Source organism: Diabrotica virgifera, chromosome 3 (assembly GCF_917563875.1).
Source record: "Diabrotica virgifera virgifera chromosome 3, PGI_DIABVI_V3a".
Taxonomy (NCBI): Eukaryota; Metazoa; Arthropoda; class Insecta; order Coleoptera; family Chrysomelidae; genus Diabrotica; species Diabrotica virgifera.
This window is the reverse complement of record NC_065445.1, coordinates 54,412,122-54,431,477: the sequence shown is the minus strand read 5'-3', so window position 1 is coordinate 54,431,477 and position 19,356 is coordinate 54,412,122. Positions and strand designations below refer to the sequence as shown.

At 33.6% G+C, this 19,356-nt stretch overlaps 1 protein-coding gene across 2 annotated transcripts in view; it reads left to right on the top strand.

The window, feature by feature from the left end:
• Positions 1-19,356, top strand: part of LOC114326579 (uncharacterized) — a 131,629-nt gene that overhangs the window by 37,991 nt on the left and 74,282 nt on the right. For both annotated transcript variants that reach the window (XM_028274982.2, XM_028274981.2), the window contains exon 3: positions 8,444-8,587. In XM_028274982.2, the coding sequence (XP_028130783.2) occupies positions 8,444-8,587 (144 nt within the window). The remainder of the gene's footprint in view (positions 1-8,443; positions 8,588-19,356) is intronic.

Below are 19,356 nucleotides of genomic sequence, written 5' to 3'. Positions count from 1 at the left end.
GGGTTGAATTGTCTTAAAATTTTCTGAGGAATCTCCGGTTTTCGTTTGTCGGTCTGTAGAGTATAATTACTAGGTCGCAAAAGGAAGTGTCTAGTAGAAAAAACGCAAGAAAATATTTACTATTTTGTTGGGTATAATCAAAAAATTTCCGATTGTTTAATACTTTTGATTTGCGTTTTGAATAGTATTATTCCATACGGAATTACAATAACACGAACATATAAATCAACATATATTGCTTATTGAATAGCAAACTAATAAATTATAATTTATGTCCATCAAGTTCTAAATTTTAAAACTCTACTAATTCTAAAAATAGCTGTTTTTTTGTTTTATGGATTAATATACGCAAATGTCACATCGCGATCTTATTAACGACGTCTGGACACATAGCGTCGGTTTTAAGTTTCATCGGGCGTCGCACATGTGACTCAATACCTCTGCTGATGTATAGGTAGTAAGCCAGAAGGTGACTGAGTTGACGGAAATAGATTGTGTTGACAAACTTTAGTTTGTATTTTTTTCGTTCCAGTAAAGTGTGAATATTCTGGGCAGTCATGCCGTAAAGACCTAACAATCACGCAAGTAATGCTGGTAATAAGTATGCGCTCAGGTGCATAAAATGACCGATTTGAAATGTTATCTTTTTTACTTTTTTATTTAACGCCCAATTTTGACACTTCTTAGACAAGGAGAAGAAAAATTAGAAAGAAAAGGCAAACAAAATCTTAACTTTATTTTTTAGATTTTTCCTATCCAAAATTATTAACAATAGACAGTTTTCAAAAACACAATACCTATTTTCATTAATTATAAAACACATACAAAACAAAGAGAATCTAACCAGTACGAATGTGACATTTACAGCATTTGAAAAAGCCTGCGACTAAGTCGATAGTCACAAACTATTTGAAATTATAGAAAAAAGAGGTTACCCAATACACCTGATTTGAGCAATTAAAACTATGTACCTACAGAAATTCAAATCTCACGATTAAAATGCATCCGAACGAAACATTATTTTAATATTGATATCATAACAGAGTGGAATAAAACAATACTAATTAGTAGGCATAGGTATAGTTCAATGTATATGTTACCGGCCAAACCCGATTTCAGGAAAAACTAGTTTGGCCTAGGCCAAACTAGTTTATCCTGATATAATAAAGTCTTACACTTCAGGATAAACTAGTACCTACGGCCTAGTCTAAACCAATTTAGCCGAGTCGAAAGTAATTTAGCGAACATGTAAGGACCTATACATGCGGGGAATTCCCAAATCACCATCGGGATGCCATAAGGATGACAAAAAAAATAATTATACATCGATATATTGTATCACATTATAAATAGAATGAAAATATTGATACATGCTATAAATCAATATATTCTTGTATAATTAAATAATACAGTACGTACCTAAATCGTTCAACTGGACATAGGGAACATACATTGTATATATTTAGATACATAAATACATACATTGTATTATACTGAGATAATTTTGGCAACTGTGCTGTTAACATTAAGGGACATTAACCTCAAAATTGACAATTCATTTCGGCTGATACAAATAAACCATAGAGTTATATATTAGCATAGAGAGAGTGTCATTCAGAGCGAAGTGACGACACCATCCGTTTTATTTGGATTAGTGCTGTTTCACTCTTACGCACAGTAAAGCTGCTACAGTTGTCCTCCTCTTCCGTGCCTATATTCACACTGAATGTCATCATAGATTTTCGATACAATGTGTTAGAAAGAGATGCAGCAAACCAGTCAATGAGATCTTGTCGTCAGGAAGCGCAGAAGGTAGGCTCCCTCTATGTTAATATATACCTCTATGAAATAAACGTCGAAACATGACAATGTAGTACTCATTAATTATAATCTGTGTTTTTGATTTATTTATGGACAGCCTTGCTTCCAAACTTACTCATTCTGTTCTTTCCAACAGCTATATTGCACCAGAAAATCGTACTCGAAGACTCGAACAGAAGCTTCTACTAACACAGGTTAGCATAGTTGCCATAATTATCTCAATGTATATTCCCTATGTCCAGCCGAACAATTTACGTACTGTATAAAAAATAACATAAAAGGATGAGGTTTTCTCCAAAAATTAAAAGAAAAGATACCCTTACGAATAAAATCGAGTACGAATTAATATTGTTTTCACCAATTTTAAAAAAATGTGAAAACGTTGAATTATCCACGTTTGTCTGTCCGTCCGTTTGTCCGTCTGTCTGTCTGTCCGTGAACTCAACTCCTCCGTCATTATACCAGGTAAAATGACAAATGAGGTGTCAAATGAAAGCTTATAAGCTGTACGTTATATAGGCTGTCTGTCCGTTTGTCCGTCCGACCGCGAATATAACTCAATATTATTGTTTGTTTGTTACGAATAATTATAATTTTAATAAAAATGATTATTTTTCCAAGAACAAAGTATTTTATGCAATTGATTATTTATATTAAACCATACTATAGTATTTTTACTACAAAAACGTTATTACGTAGGTCAAAATTTTTGACGTAAGAGAACTGTCAAAACATTAGAATGTGACTTTTCATTATTGCCATATTTTTATAAACATGACAATAACGAAAAGTCACATTCTAATGTTTTGACAGTTCTCTTACGTCAAAAATTTTGACCTACGTAATAACGTTTTTGTAGTAAAAATACTATAGTTCGCTGAATTACTTTCTTCTTCTTGACTTTTTCCCATTACGAGTTTGCAGTGGCGACGCGTGACTTTTTCTAAAGTGTTACCAAACCAGATGTAAAAAATCATATTTAAAAAAAATTATTTTGAACCTCCCAAATATAAGTTTTTGTTTTCAATCCTGTGGGATAAAATTAAACAAATCACTATTCCCAAATTATATGTATGTAATTATGTATATGTAACAGGTATAACAATAAATAATAAACAAACTAAACATATTATTCTACCATAAAATTAACATAAAAAAATGAACAAGTAGGAAAAAGAATAGATTTTGAAAACTATTGTTTATATTTTAATTCTTCCATTTTCAATAATATCATTTTTTTCTTCAAAATTATATATAAAAAAAATATACAAGGAGAATAACTTTTCAAGTAGTTGATCAATTACGCAATACGTAGCAACACTCTTCCATGTTTAAATTCACGCACACTGTAATCTGTAATAGGTACTAAACTAATGTTACCAATCCTCAAAATGGTTACAATACTGATATACACAGCGTGCCCGCGCGCCGTCTCTAACAGAGCCGTCGCTCTTTCAAAATTTTTAAAAACGATCCAGTCCCGAGCGATAGCGAGGTTTCTCCTACGTTACCACTGCCAGTATTGGTAACAGCATATAATAACGTGCAGATGCAATGGATTCACATATCTCGCCAATATTTTCGTGCGTCTAGTTGGCTATTTACTGAATTAGGTACTATTAACAAATATTTCTGTTGGTAAAAAATATAAATGGAATTATTTCATAACAGTCATAAAATATTTATTGCAAGATTTTTAACTGTTACCAATGGTAACAGTGGTTACATGGACGCTTCGCCAGTGCGAGTTTGCCGTTTTCGTCTTCCATAGCACTCTATTCTTCCAGTCGCCATCTCTGAGGTCTCTATCTATCATAGCATTTCCTATGTGAGTTTTCCATCTCACAGCAAGTCTTTGTCTCCGTCTTCCTCCCCGCGGGTCCCAGTCCAGTAATCTTTTGGGCCACCTGTGCTCCGGCATTCTTTGTACATGCCCGTACCATTTCATCGCTCTACTTTTACTACCACAACTTTTTTGTAATTGAGCATTCTACTTCTATTCTGTTTCATATTTCCTCTGTTCTTATTCTATCCTACCGGGTGATTTGTAGACACCTTCTCATAAACTCCAATTCAACTGTTCGTATTTTATTTCGTATTATTGTTGTCACTGGCCATTCTTCCACTCTTGTAGGGTAATACTCAGCACTATCATACTCAGCCCTGAAAAATCCTTTTTTTGTTTTCTTTAGTTAGTGTTCTTCCATATTACTCCATGGAGTGCTTTCGTGGCTTGATTTCCCCGTACTATTTTGATTTCTATATCTTTCATCAAGTGCCGTCTCGGTTTATCATTTACCCTAAATACTTAAAAGTCTTACAACTCTTAATAGTGTCTTCTAAACTTACGTTTAAATCAGCAACCAGTCTGTAACCAATTATTTCGACTAGATTAAATTGGTTTAGACTAGGCTAAACTAGTTTATCCTGATATAAAAACATACACTTAAGGATAAACTAGTTTGGCCTGAAGTATGCGTCTTTATATCAGGATAAACTAGTTTGGCCTACGTGCGATAGACAAACTAGTTTGTCCTGAAATCAGGTTTGGCCGGTAACATATATACAAATAAAAACAATACTTTTTGGCGATGATCAGCCGATATTCCAAGATAACCACTGATAAACAGAATGGATGACAATCCGTTAAACAATCCAAACCATCCAATAAACAAATATTAAATCCCAAACGGAAAGGCAGAAGAAGTGTGAAATTTAATTTGGAAGTGTTGACAAGATAAATAGATATTTTATGCCGAAGCATGCAAGAACTACCTTAATCCTGAAGTGAAGAAAAAGAAAAACTCTTTCAATCTGTTCACCGTTAATTCGGAGGGAGATATTACTAATGTTTTCTTAAATACGATTATATTATGAGGTTTGTCTTTTTAGTTTTGCATATAGCCGCTTAGAGGGCGCCACCAATAAAACCTTCCAACACAAATGTAGCCTCAATATTTTGTTGACAAATTCAGAGTTTCATTGCGATACAACAAGTCATGTATATACAGTGGATTTTTGAAATTAGGAAGTCGGTCAAAAAATGGATCTTAGCCGAGAACATTTTCGAGCAATAATTTACAATTTTCGGAGAGGATTATCCCAGTAGCAATATCCAGCTGAAATGGTTTCTGTGTTTGGGAATGAACCATCACACCAGTCAACTATTTTCCGCTAGTATTGCGAATTTCAACGTGGTCACTCCAGTCTCAGCCACGAATCCAAGTCAGGTCCACCCAGAACAGCAGTCACACAGCAAAACATTGATGCGGTTCGTCAGCTAATGTAACATACCGGGAGATAGAGGCATTTTTAGGGCATTTCAAAGGCCTTGATCGAAAAGACCTTCCATGAAGAACTGTATGTTCCGAAGTTGGTTTCGCAAAAGGAGCAAGAACGTTCACGCCAACTGGTGTCGAAAAACATTGGAACGGTTCAACAAAGGAAGCTCAAAAACCGTTTATAGTATATAGTGGCGATGAATATTGGATTTACTCATAAACGCCAATCAGCTGTGTGGGTGTTTCACCTTGAGGAAAAACCAACAAAAGTGATCCGTTCTCGAAGTGCGCCAAAGAAAATTGTAGCAACTTTTGTGTCAAAAGCTGGTCATGTGGCAACAATTGCTTTAGAATATCGAAGAACGGTTATTTCTGATTGTTATAACCGTTTGTTTACGAGAAGTTATCGCGAAACTCTGACAAACCAACACTCAACGGCGAATCCACCATTAAACCATCCACCGTGTAGCCTCGACCTAAGTCCCAACGACTTCTTGACATACCCAAAGATCAAGAATTCAATGCGTGGGCAACGATTCCAGTCGCCAGAATAAGCCATCGATGTATTTAAAACAGCGATTTTGCAGGTGTCAACTGAAGACTGAAATAACTCTTTTACCAATTTAGTCCTGTCGCCAGGGTTGGTATAACGGCCTCCTTAATTCAGATGGGCTTACCCAAGTTTTTTTATGTATTTTGACCCGTAGAACACGATTTTTTTGGGTAACAGTCGATCCGGATATCGATAAAAATTTTATAAACAAAGAACTTGAGGAATTACATAACAGCGATATTTCGCAAAACAAAACATTTTTTTGTATTTTTTGGGTGATTCTAAGCAACAAATGTTCTTACAAGTTTTTTTCGTAGGATGCATAATTTTCGAGATAAACGCGGTTGAACTTTAAAAAAATCGAAAAATTGCAACTTTCCAACCCGAATAACTTTTGATTAAAAAATAAAATAGTAATTCTGCTTACTGCATTTGAAAGTACAAGTCAAATTCTATCGGTTCTGATTATTTGAATTGCTATAAATTAATTTTTTTTATTGTTAAACAAAGCTATAAATACATAGTGTTTCCCGTGCCCAATGCATGCGTTTTAATGTACGTAATCTACATACGTAGAAATTGTCTGTATGCGCGCCTACTCGTTTGATTTTAAACGAGAAATGCATTGAAAACAACATGTAAGCACTATATGTTTATAGCTTTGTTTAACAATAAAACAATTAATTTTTAGCAATGAAAATAATCAAAACCGATAGAATTTGACTTGAACTTTCAAATGCAATAAGCAGAATTACTATTTTATTTTTTAATCAAAAGTTATTCGGGTTCAAAAATTGCAGTTTTTCGATTTTTTGAAAGTTCAACCGCGTTTATGTCGAAAACTACCTACGAAAAAACATCCTACGAAAAAACTTGTCAAAACATTTTATACTTAGAATGACCCAAAAAATACAAAAAAATGTTTTGTTTTGCGAAAAATCGCTTTTATGTGATTCCTCAAATTCTTTGTTTATAACAATCTTATCGACATCCGGATCAACTGTTCCCAAAAAATTCGTGTTCTACGGGTCAAAATACATAAAAAAACTTGGGTAAGTCTATCTGAATTAAGGAGGCCGTTGTACCCCTCCTGGCGACAGGACTAATTAGTTTGAACGTATGCAAAAGTGTATCGATCTTGGTAGGACATATTTTGAAAAGCAATAAAGTACTTTAAGTCCATGGGTCATTCCATTTCAAATCACTCAATTTTGGAGCAAAAAAAATTTTGGACCTCCAATTTGTCTGAAAATTGGTATATAGCTTCTGCGGGACGTAAAAATAAGATATTTAAGGTCAAAAAATCTTCTTCTTCTTTTTTTCTCAAAATGTTATTTTATGCGATTTTACAGTGATTTGGTGTTTATTTATACAAATTTGCATTTTCTATCGTAAAGTATCAATGGAAAACATAATATTTTAATAGAAGGGGCTCAAAAATGTCAGTATATGGCATTATAACAAGTTACTTTGATTCAAAACAAGCTTTTGATTAAATTTTATAGTGTAGAAAACGTTAAAATACCGTTTTTTACATTTTTCTCCATTCCCAAAATACATCATAATCGATTTGGCTGAAAATTTGCCCACAGATAGACAAAACATAGGACTTTAAGTGGTGAGAAGGATTTGAATTATATTACAATACCAAAAAAGTTACATGCAATATTATAGTCAAAAATATAGGCGTCTACTGTAAGTACAATTAACTCGAAAATATCGACCTCACGACAAAAATTGTTAAAAAGAAATTGTAATAATTGTAAATACGATTTATTTGGAACAATTTCAGTTCCTACCATTTTTGTCGAAAAGTTAAAAATGGCGGAGATATTGAGCAAAAAAGGTTCTCCTTTAAAATCAAGATGGCGGCTAACGTAACGGAGGAATTCATTCGTGATTTTAAATTTAGGCAACTATTGACTCCCCTAAAGATCAGAAAAATAAAATTTTGGGCAGCTCGGCATTCAAGGTCAAATGCTATCCCGACTGGACTAATATATACTTTTGAGTCTGATATTACTGCATGTAACTTTTTTGGTATCGAAATATAATTTAAATCCTTCTAACCACTTAAAGTCCTATCTTTTGGCTATCTGTGGGCAAATTTTCAGCCAAATCGATGATAATGTATTTTGGGAATGGAGGAAAATGTAAAAAACGGTATTTTAACGTTTTTTACACTATAAAATTTGATCAAAAACTTGTTTTGATTCAAAATAACTTGTTATAATGCCATATAATGACATTTTTGAGTTCTTTCTATTAAAATATTATGTTTTTCATTGATACTTTACGACAGAAAATGCAAATTTGTTTAAATAAACACCAAATCACAATAAAATCGCATAAAATAACATTTTGAGAAAAAAAGAAGAAGAAGATTTTTTGACTTTAAATATCTTATTTTTACGTCCCGCAGAAGCTATATACCAATTTTGAGACAAATCGGAGATCCAAAATTTTTTGCCTGAGTGATTTGACATGGAATGTACCCCATATATTTTTTGTCTTCATGCAAAACTACAAAGACAATATTTAGTTCTGTCTATGTTGAATATTATGACATATTTTTCAATAATTTTTTCTATTTTGGTTATTAATGTTGGTAAGCCGCTGAAATTTTCAGTAATGATGATGGTCTACATATTTTATATTGTTAATTGGAATATAATTCAGTTTATACCAATAGCTTCAATGCTTATTTCTGCTATTGATCTTACTTCTTAATAATTGCAAAAAATTTTTTTTGACACAGAGTTTTAAAACTAAATTATTTTTACTTTAGATTAGTCAACTGGAATTACAAGTAGATTTCATGAATAGCATGAGAAAGTCAGAATGTGAAAAGCGAAATCAGGCTTTACAAAAATGCCATAGTATGTCCCAAGAAGTTAGCGTATTGGAAATAACTAACAACAATTTGATGCAGGTAAGTTGATAAGAAATGTCTCTACTCTAGTGTATCCAATTTCGGCTAGGAAAATATTTTACACTTGCGAGAAATAAAATCGACTCAAAACTTAAATATTTTTTGACTACGCTGTTTGGCGTCTATCCACATATAGGTAAAATTAGAAGTAAAATATTGTGAACAGAAGTAATTATAAAAAAATGAATGGGTTGCATGTGTGAGTCCATACTATTGTAGTAAAGAAAAGAGAGACGTTCTCACAAACAATTTATTTTACAACTGACGACCGGTTTCGCTGTCTACAATATTCACAGCATCTTCAGGTCACGGTAAAAGTAAAATTAAATGCTACAAATAACAAAAAACCAAAGTTAGTTAAGTGGTCTGGTTGAAATCAAAAGGGTAATGATCAAGCCAATATTAAAGTATATATATTTATGCATACATATAAATACTAACATGTACTTAATGGTAGGGGAGCCCAAGCGGGGATTTTTGCAGTTACTCGAGCGCGTCAGATTAGCATATGGGGAGAAATCTGGTACCCTGCAGATGTACGTCTACCATATATTGGCTCTTAACACAGGGGAGTTCGTTAAGGGGGGGCCGAAAAAAAAATCTATCCTTAAAAAAACTCGAAATTGTCAGATTAAGATAAGGTAAGTTAAGTGCATGCAAAAGAGTGTATATTTCAAAAATCTGACTATTTGAACCGGGCGTAAGGAAATGGGTGAGTCCCAAAATTTCACGAGAAAAAAGCGAATATTTCGTGAAATGAATGACAAATCGAAAAACTAAAAAATATGTGCTCAATATTTTTTAAAAATCTATAGAATGATACCAAACACGACTTCCCAAGGAGAGGGGTGGGGGGAAAATTAAATATTTTTAATACGAATCCCGCGATATTTCGTGAAATGAACATCAGATCGAAGAACTGTAAAATACACTTATTCAATATTTTTGAAAAATCTATCGAATGGCACCAAACACGACCCCCACGGAGTTGAGGTGGGGGGTTACTTTAAAATCTTAAATAGGAGCCCTCATTTTTTATTGCAGGTTTAAATTCCTTACGTAAAAATAAGTAACTTTTATTCGAAACATTTTTTCCAATTACAGTGGAAACCCGATAAGTCGGCCCCCGATAACCCGGAAGTCCGGCTAACCCGGACCGATTTTCATCAGATAAACATTTTGATTTTCAATATTTTGTATATTGACAAGGACCCGATTTGGGCGTCGAAACGTTAATAAAATTATTTTTCAATTTAATTGTGGCTTCCCATCAAAAAAGTTAATTATCGGACAAACCTTTCAACAATAAAAATGTACGTAATATAATATTTGAGAGATAATGTGTATGTGTGTAATTTGAACTATACAATAGTAAAAATGACTCATAGCACACGCTGCAGAAACAACAGGCACCTGTCTGTAGTACCTATTCCTTTTTATTTCAAACTGTCTTAGCATTGTTTAGGAAAGACTATTTAAAAAATTCTTTTATAAACAATGGTCTTTAGTTTTCACTGTTCTTAAATAACATAACATCCTTGTCACTGTATTGTGTGTCTTGTATTGTTCGCTTCAGTTTGCTTAAGTTTGTGTTTGGTCTTTTTTTTTAGTAATTTTGATGTGTAGGTTCTGTGCATATTTATAAATATATTTCATGTTATTTCAATTCTAAGGGAGTTTATCTGTAAGTATACTGTATTTTATTAATTTTTACCATATTCTCCGGCTATCCCGGATTTTCGATAACCCGGATCGGCCGCGGTCCCGATTAATCCGAGTTATCGAGGTTCCACTGTATGTATAGATGGCGTTATAATCGGAAAAAACGATTGTTGAAAATGGAAAATTAAATTAAAAAATGGCAAGCGCCCACTAAAATGGAAAACTTTACTTAACTTTTTTTGATTTTAAGACCTACTCTTCACAACCCAATAGGTCCCCAAAGCGCTCGAGTGACTGCACATTTAGCATACTTTGCTCCCCTACTATAAATATGGTTTACAACCCTCACACTCACATACATGCACGCATTCAAATGTAGTGGCAACAAAAGTATGTTAAGTATAAGTATAAAATATACACTTACTTTCCGGTATAAGGGAAGAATATAGTAGTATTCAATATCATACTTTTTCTCTATATTATGCTAAAGGGAGAGACGGTAGAGGGACAGATTTGAATGTAATGCATTAACAAAACCAAAATAATTGGCAGGATCTTGAGGGGATTAGTAAGGAAACACGACATTAAACCGTGAAACCAAAAAAAAATTGTTAGTTATATATAAAGTGATGTTATTTTTATATTTTTAATTAATAGTGTATATTTTAATTTAGTTGGGATTATTAGATGTTGTTCTGGATGTTCAAGAACTAATAGATGTAAGATTGGTTGTGCAATTTTCCAAATTCCACAACCAATCTTACATCTATTAGTTCTTGAACATCCAGAACAACATCTAATAATCCCAACTAAATTAAAATATACACCAATTTTCCAAATTCCACAACCAATCTTACATCTATTAGTTCTTGAACATCCAGAACAACATCTAATAATCCCAACTAAATTAAAATATACACTATTAATTAAAAATATAACAATAACATCACTTTATATATAACTAACAATTTTTTTTGGTTTCACGGTTTAATGTCGTGTTTCCTTACTAATCCCCTCAAGATCCTGCCAATTATTTTGGTTTTGTTAATGCATTACATTCAAATCTGTCCCTCTACCGTCTCTCCCTTTAGCATAATATAGAGAAAAAGTATGATATTGAATACTACTATATTCTTCCCTTATACCGGAAAGTAAGTGTATATTTTATACTTATACTTAACATACTTTTGTTGCCACTACATTTGAATGCGTGCATGTATGTGAGTGTGAGGGTTGTAAACCATATTTACGTACATGTTAGTATTTATATGTATGCATAAATATGTATACTTTAATATTGGCTTGATCATTACCCTTTGATTTCAACCAGACCACTTAACTAACTCTGGTTTTTTGTTATTTGTAGCATTTAATTTTACTTTTACCGTGACCTGAAGATGCTGTGAATATTGTAGATAGCGAAACCGGTCGTCAGTTGTAAAATAAATTGTTTGTGAGAACGTCTCTCTTTTCTTTACTACAGAAGTAATTATTTTTATTGCAATGACACCAATATTTATAAACTTAGTAACTAAACAACATAACAAAGATACATAACTTAATATTGTATGTGAGAAAACATGTTATGAATGAGTTATTATGTAATGAACATAAAACTAAAATAACATAAAAATCAAACTTAATACTGAATATTTCCTCCTCTGCGTTGTGTTTCACTTTCCATGCGAGATCTTAAGGACCTTATTAAGTTTTTGACCGATTGATGAAGAATCGCTTCCCACTCTTCATATAATATCTTATAAGTCTTATAGACTTTAATGTACCACGAGCTGTGTCACGTTCAGGTGTAACTTTTCAAATTTCGGTGCCTAATTCGCAACATAATTTCTATTGTCCGATAAAAAGTATGTGCAGAAGTGTAAATAACTTAAGATCTGTGGACATTTTTTTTCTTAGTTTTAACATCTTTAAACGCGAAATACGCAATAGCTTACCGAATTGATGTCATGTTATTTTTCTTTATTATGGTCTTTGTTTTTTTATTATTGTGTATGTGTATTAACAACAGAAACACTTTTGGTTATTCTTTATTTTATTTTATATTTTGTCATCAAGTGTTCAGTCAATGTAATTTTCTTATGTACACCTTTATGGGCTTATACCTGGTGGATGTATATTTCAGTAAATAAATAAATAAATAAATAATGCAGTTTTTCGCTCCACCGCTGTCGCTGCTGCTGGATTACGGACCCTGACCTTACGTTTGAGCTCATTCCATATGTGGTCGATGGGATTCATGTCCGGATTCAATGGAGGCCAGTCCATTGTTGTTATAGTGGTGTTGGCCTGGTAATCGTTCGTAATCCGCACTGTGTGACATCCAGCGTTATCACGCATTAGCTTGAAACCGTTGCCTATGTAGCCGGCGTAAGGAACAACATGGTCTTGGAGAATACTCTTAATGACGATCCGATGTCAAACTTCTCTCCGCGACTACCACCGGGCAGGAACACAAGCTTCTTTGTAAAGGTACCTATACAACTCCAAAACATACACGAACGAACTACCACCATAGCTCACTGTTTTGACACTGCAGCACTGGGCAAATGGTTCTCCGGGCCTTCGATAGACGCGTCGTCTTCTGTTATTGCTTTACAAGCACATTCGACTCTCATCAGAGAATAAAACGCCACTCCATTGGCCAAGGTCCCAATTTGCGTATTCTCGGGCAAACTTAAGTCGAGCTTGTTTCTGACGTGCGTTCAATTTGGGTTCTATGTTAGCTTGTCTGTGAGTTAAAGTGGCAGCCTTAGATTTTCTCCTAACTATCTACTGAGCTACGGTGACACCTCGAACATTCCTAAAGGATTGTTGAAGCTCAACTCCTGTCGCGTGCCGATTCCGCAAGGCATTCGCTCATACCTCTCTGTCATTACACGTCGCCGACCTAAACCTAGTCGTCGACTGTAGCTACTAGTCTCCTCTGGTATAGACGGTAAGCCCTTGAGACTGCAAACTGAAAGTGAAGTGAAGTGAAAAATATTCACTTACTCCACTTCGACGTGCACATTACATCCATACAGATCAACGTTTGAAAAGTGACTGAGACGACCACCGGAAATTCATAGAGGTCTACATTGCGTAGAGCATGCCCGTTAAAATGTTTGCTGCCTTCTCTAAGCAGTCTAAGCCATACTTCTTCTTTACGTGCCACCTCCGCGACGAAGGTTGACAATCATCATTGCTATTCTCACTTTTGACACTACAACTGAAAGAGTTCAGTTGAGCTGCATCCAAACAATTCTCCGAGACTTCTCAGCCAGGACATTTTTCTCCTACCTATGCTGCGCCTTCCTTGAATCTTTCCCTGCATAATTAATTTTAGGAGTTCATATCTGTCACCACGTGTTATATGACCCAAGTATTGAAGTTTTCTTATTTTGATGGAATCCAGTATCTCCCTCTGCTGTCCTGTATTCTCCTTAGTACTTCATCATTGGTTATTCTGTCTGTCCAGGAGATTCTCAGCATTTTCGATACGTCCACATCTCAAATGCTTCCAATCTATTGAGGCATTGTTTATTGAGAGTCCATGTCTCCACACCATATAAAAGAACAGAAAATACATAACATTTTAGTACTCGTTTTCTAAGATTTAAGCTGAGGGCTCTACTACATAATATTTGTTCCATATTAGTGAATGCACTTCTAGCCTTTTCTATTCTAATTCGGATTTCTTTGGTATAATCGTTTGTTTCACTAATGTTTGTCCCTAAATAGTTATAATTCTGAACTCGTTCTATCGTTTTATTATTTACGTGTAGATTGATATTTCTAATATTTTTCTTTGATATAACCATGAATTTTGTTTTCTTTATGTTTAGTGACAGACCAAATTTTTCACTCGTTGCAACAACCTTATCTAAAATTCTTTGTAGATCTGTAATAGTTTCTGATATTAGTATTGTGTCATCGGCGTATCTAATTTCACATATGGGTAGGTCATTTATTTTTATACCTGCTACTTTATCTTCTAATGTTTTTTTGAATATTTCTTCTGAGTATGCATTAAACAGTGATGGCGACAAGACACAGCCCTGTCTAACGCCTCTTTTGATTTTTATTTTATTGGTGTTTCAATTATTTATTCTTATGACAGCTTCTTGTTCATAATACAGATTATTTATTATTCTTATATTCCGTGTGTCGATGTTCTTTGTTCTCAGTAGTTTTATTAACGGATTATGTTTCACCGTATCGAATGCCTTGTTATAATCTAGGAAGCAGACATAGATGTTCTGGTTTACATCTAAACATGTCTGTATTAGCACATTTACTGCAAATAATGCTTCTCTGGTTCCTTGAGCATTTCTAAATCCAAACTGAGTTTATCCAATGTCTTGTTCTGACTTTTTGAATATTCTACGATGAATAATCTTTAGAAATACTTTGAGTATGTGGCACATTAGACTGATGGTACGGTGTTCGCAACATTGTCTGGCGTTTCTCTTTTTCGGTATAGTCACGAATGTTGATAGAAGCCATTCTTTAGGTAATATACCTGTTCTGTATATGGTATTAAATAATTCGACAATTACATGTATGTATATTGCAGACGGTTATAAGTTGCAATATTTCTGTCGGTATTTCGTCCGGTCCTACAGCTTTCCCAGTTTTCAGTTCTTTAATGGTGTGTTTTACTTCACTAAGCCATACAGAAGTAGACAAATTTTACAACACGTTGCCGATTTGCAGATAACAATTATATTTTGGAAGTTCTAGATAGAGGAATATACAATATTCTTGCTTATATGAATAGACAATCATCATTCTCTTTGCCTTATCCCTATGCGGGGTCGGCTTCCCCAATTGCATTTCTCCACACAATTCTATCTTGGGTCATATCAATATTAATCCCTTTTACCAACATGTCCTGTCTAATTGTTTTCCCTCACGTCTTCTTTGGTCTTCCTCTCCTACTCCTTCCAGGAATCTGCACTTCAGCAATTCTTCGTATTGGGTGATTAACGTCTCGACGTTGAACATGACCAAACTATCTCAACCTATGCTCTCTCAATTTGGCATCAATTGGTGCCACACCTAGACTTCTCCTAATATACTCATTTTTAATTTTATCCTTTTTTGTCACTCCACTCATCCATCTAAGCATTCTCATTTCCGCCACATGCATTCGTTGTTCCTCTTTCTTTTTCACTGCCCAACATTCAGTTCCGTACATCATAGCCGGCCTTATGGCTGTTTTATAGAATTTTCCCCTCAACTTCCTTGGAATTTTCCTGTCACACAGCACACCACTCGCTTCCTTCCACTTCATCCATCCAGCCCTAATTCTACTGCATGCATCTCCATCTATTTCTCCATTACTCTGTAATACCGATCCCAGGTACTTAAAACCATTGCTTTTTACAATCAGTTCACCATCCAAAGATACCATTTATTTGTAGTAACTCCATCTTTAAATGAGCATTCCAAATACTGTGTCTTTGTTCTATTAAACCTTTTTCCTCGAGAGCTTGTCTCCACTGTTCCAGTTTTTGTTCTAAGTCTCTTTCACTATTTCCTACTAACACGACATCATCAGCATACATTAAGCACCATGGAATGTTACCCTGTAGTTTCGCTGTTATCTGGTCCAAAACTAATGAGAATAAATAAGGACTAAGCACCGAGCCTTGGTGCAATCCTACTTTCACATGAAATTTATCAGTCTCTCCCACACCTGTCCTAACACTAGTCATACATATCCCTCACAATCTTTGCATATTCACCAGGGACTCCTTTCTTATTGAGTGCCCACCACAGAATCTCTCGAGGAACTCTATCATATGCTTTCTCAAGATCAATGAATACCAATGAGCGTTTGGTTGTTTACTCCTGTATTTTTCCATCAACTGCCTTATAATGAAAATTGCATCTGTTGTTGATCTGCCCTGCATAAAGCCAAATTGGTTCTCGGATATTTCGGCCTCTTCACGTATCCGTCTATCAATTATTACTCTTTCCCATATTTTCATGGTGTGGCCACAGTGTGTGGCTCAGCAGTTTTATAGCCTTGTAGTTTGTACATTGTTGTATATCTCCCTTGTTTTTGTAGATAGGTGGTAAGTATACTGCTTCTCCATTCGTCTGGCATTTGTCTAACTTCCATAACGATAACTCCATAACGATAATTCCATAATAGAATTCCATAATTATTGGAATAGACAATATTTTTTTGCATTAGTTGTTGTAAGTCAAAGAACGCAACATGAAATTACTAAGCATAAATTAAAATAATTCATTGAGTGAGTCGATTTTTTGCTCGCAAGTGTACATTATAAAAAAAGGCTTTTACTTACCTCGAAAAAGTATTATAGTTTTAAGGTAATATCCAATTATCCAACAAATGTGTTAAGTCGAAATAAATTATCACACTAAATTCTTCGGTACGTTACAAATATAAACACTCACTTATATCACTAACAAAATATTTCCCCGTAAAATGACTTTAGATTATTTATAACTACGCACTGAACGTTTGTCAAATAATTTGTCTCATCAAACACGAAGACAATGCAACACTAGAACTAAATTGTTTTTAATACTTCAGTCACTTCAGTGCCTAATGATATATACAGATTTTTTGTGGGTATTTACAGCCTATAAAATAGTATAATGAAGCCTCGGGCTTCCCTACGTAGGACTACATTTCGAATTTTGTGTTTTTACAATAAATTGTAATGTAGGTGTAACGTAGGATAGTTTTTAAACTCATTTTCCGTGATGTAAGCAAGGGTCTTTCAGGCCTTAAGGTCTTTTAGGGTTTTGGAGTGTAATTTTTCTCGTCACTACGGATTTGCTTGAACATTTGTAGTAAGGTTCCTGTTACCCTCCACTTCATTTTTGGACTCAGACTCAAGCCCAGGGTTGCATTTACTTGTAGTCCAGGAACCGAAGCTTTTTACCTCGCAATTTTACAGAATGTATCAATTTTCTTCAAAATTTGAGAATAAGTGGTGGATAGTCCAAGGATCAAAATCTATATGATGCCGAAAGACGCTTTTACCATGGGGGTGGTTACCACCCCATCTCGGGGGGTGGAAATTTTTTATTATAATATTTTGACCGCAAAAGTTGATAAAAACATTCATTTTAAGTAAAAAATGTTACATACGTTTTTTTGATAAAATTAACAGTTTTTGATTTATTCGCTATCGAAAGTGTTAGTTTTATATCGAAAAAATCAATGTTTTCGATATTATACTCATTAACGATTCACTCAATTTTTGCCGTCGAAAAATTTTTTTCAAGCCAAGTTCTTGGGTTTTTAATAACCTACAATTTCATACTTAAACATTGTTTCCTATCTCCGATGCTAATCTTTCTATTCTGAAGAAAATGGCATTTTTTACCAAACTACAAAAATTCGTTATTCGCTTTCTTTTAACTCCAGTTTTTTTAAAACTAAGCATTCTAAGTCAGTAAAACTTCTGGAATTTGTTAATAATACATAAATAAAGAAGAATGAATAAGGCCAATGACTAAAAACACCGCTAACTTACATTATTATGCTTCCAATTAGATTTCTCCTTTTTTTTTAAATAAATATATGGATTTTGAACCGTAAGTTTTTTATTTTTTATCCTAGAAAGTTTGGTAAAAAAGAATTTTGTAGGTTTTTACAAGATCTATAGGCTATTAATATTAAATCCTTTTAATATTCTCAGTCGCAAAAAGAAGTGACTTTGAAAGGGTTGGTAAAGGTGGTTTTTGCATGTTATTACAAGTTTTAATTGTCAATAGCTCACTTAAATTTTGCCTTAGAAAAAAGTTTTGCAAACCATGTTCTTGGGAATTAAATAAGCTACAATTTTTGTATTTAAATATTTTTTCGTATCTCTGATGATAATCTTTCTATTCTGAAGAAAAGGGCATTTTTTACCAAACTACAAAAATTCGTTATTCGCTTTTAACTCCTTTTTTTTTAAACTAATCATTCTAAACCGGCCAAACCTCTAGCATCTAGAATATATTAACAATACATACATAAAGAAGACCAAATAAGGTCAATGACTAATTTTAATTAGGGTGGTGAGTAGGGGAAATTTTCCGATAACTTTTTCGCTGAAAAAATAGGGACTGACATTATTTTTATTATTATGTCACTTAATGTTTAAACTAGAGACTATTTTTTTATTTTTGGAGATAGATATTTTTAAATACTTTTAATTAGTTTGATCAAGTTATCCTCGAAAAATGCATAATTTTCCCGTCTTCTGACTTTGAATCCACATTATTCAGCATTTGACGAAGAAGAGCTAACATTAGTTAGCACGTTACATTAGTTAACGTAACATTAGTTAGCTAGTTAGCTAACATTAGTACATATAATAAAGTTTAGCACGATTATTATTAATCTTAAAGAAAACTAAAACAGACGGATTTGTTTATTTGTTCAAAAGGTACATTTTTATTAGGTAAAGTTGTTTTGATAAAACGAAAATTTTTTGAGTTATTAGCAGAAAATTGATTAAAAACATTGATTTTTTTTTATATAAAACTAACACTTTCGATAGCGAATAAATCGAATACTATTAATTTTATCAAAAAAATGTATAGAACGTTTTTTGCCTAGAATGAATGTTTTTATTAACTTTTTCGGTCAAAATAAAATAAAAAATTTCCATCTCGAGATGGGGTGGCAACCACCCCCATGGTAAAAGCGCCTTTCGGCCTCATATAGATTTTGATCTTTGGACTATCCACTACTTATTCTCAAATTTTCAAGCAAATCGATCCATTATGTAAAAATTGCGAGGTTTTGTCCCATTTTAAGCTTCATTACTTGGACTATTGGGGAGTCAAAGCCACCCCTCCTCGTGGATGGAAAAACATACGTTCAAAACTTACTAATTTTTAAGCAACTTTTGTTCTATAGAGTATTTTCACTAAGTCGATATTTTTTGAAATTTTTGCGAGTGAAAATTCTTTTGTTTTTCAACAAAAAAACTATCTTTTTAGACATTTCTTCGCAAATAACTCAAAAAGTAAGTATTTTATCAAAAAAATATTCTTAAAAAAATGTAGCCTATAAATAAACGAAAAAAGAAATGGTTTACATATGTGTGAAGTCCGTGTACCCAGTA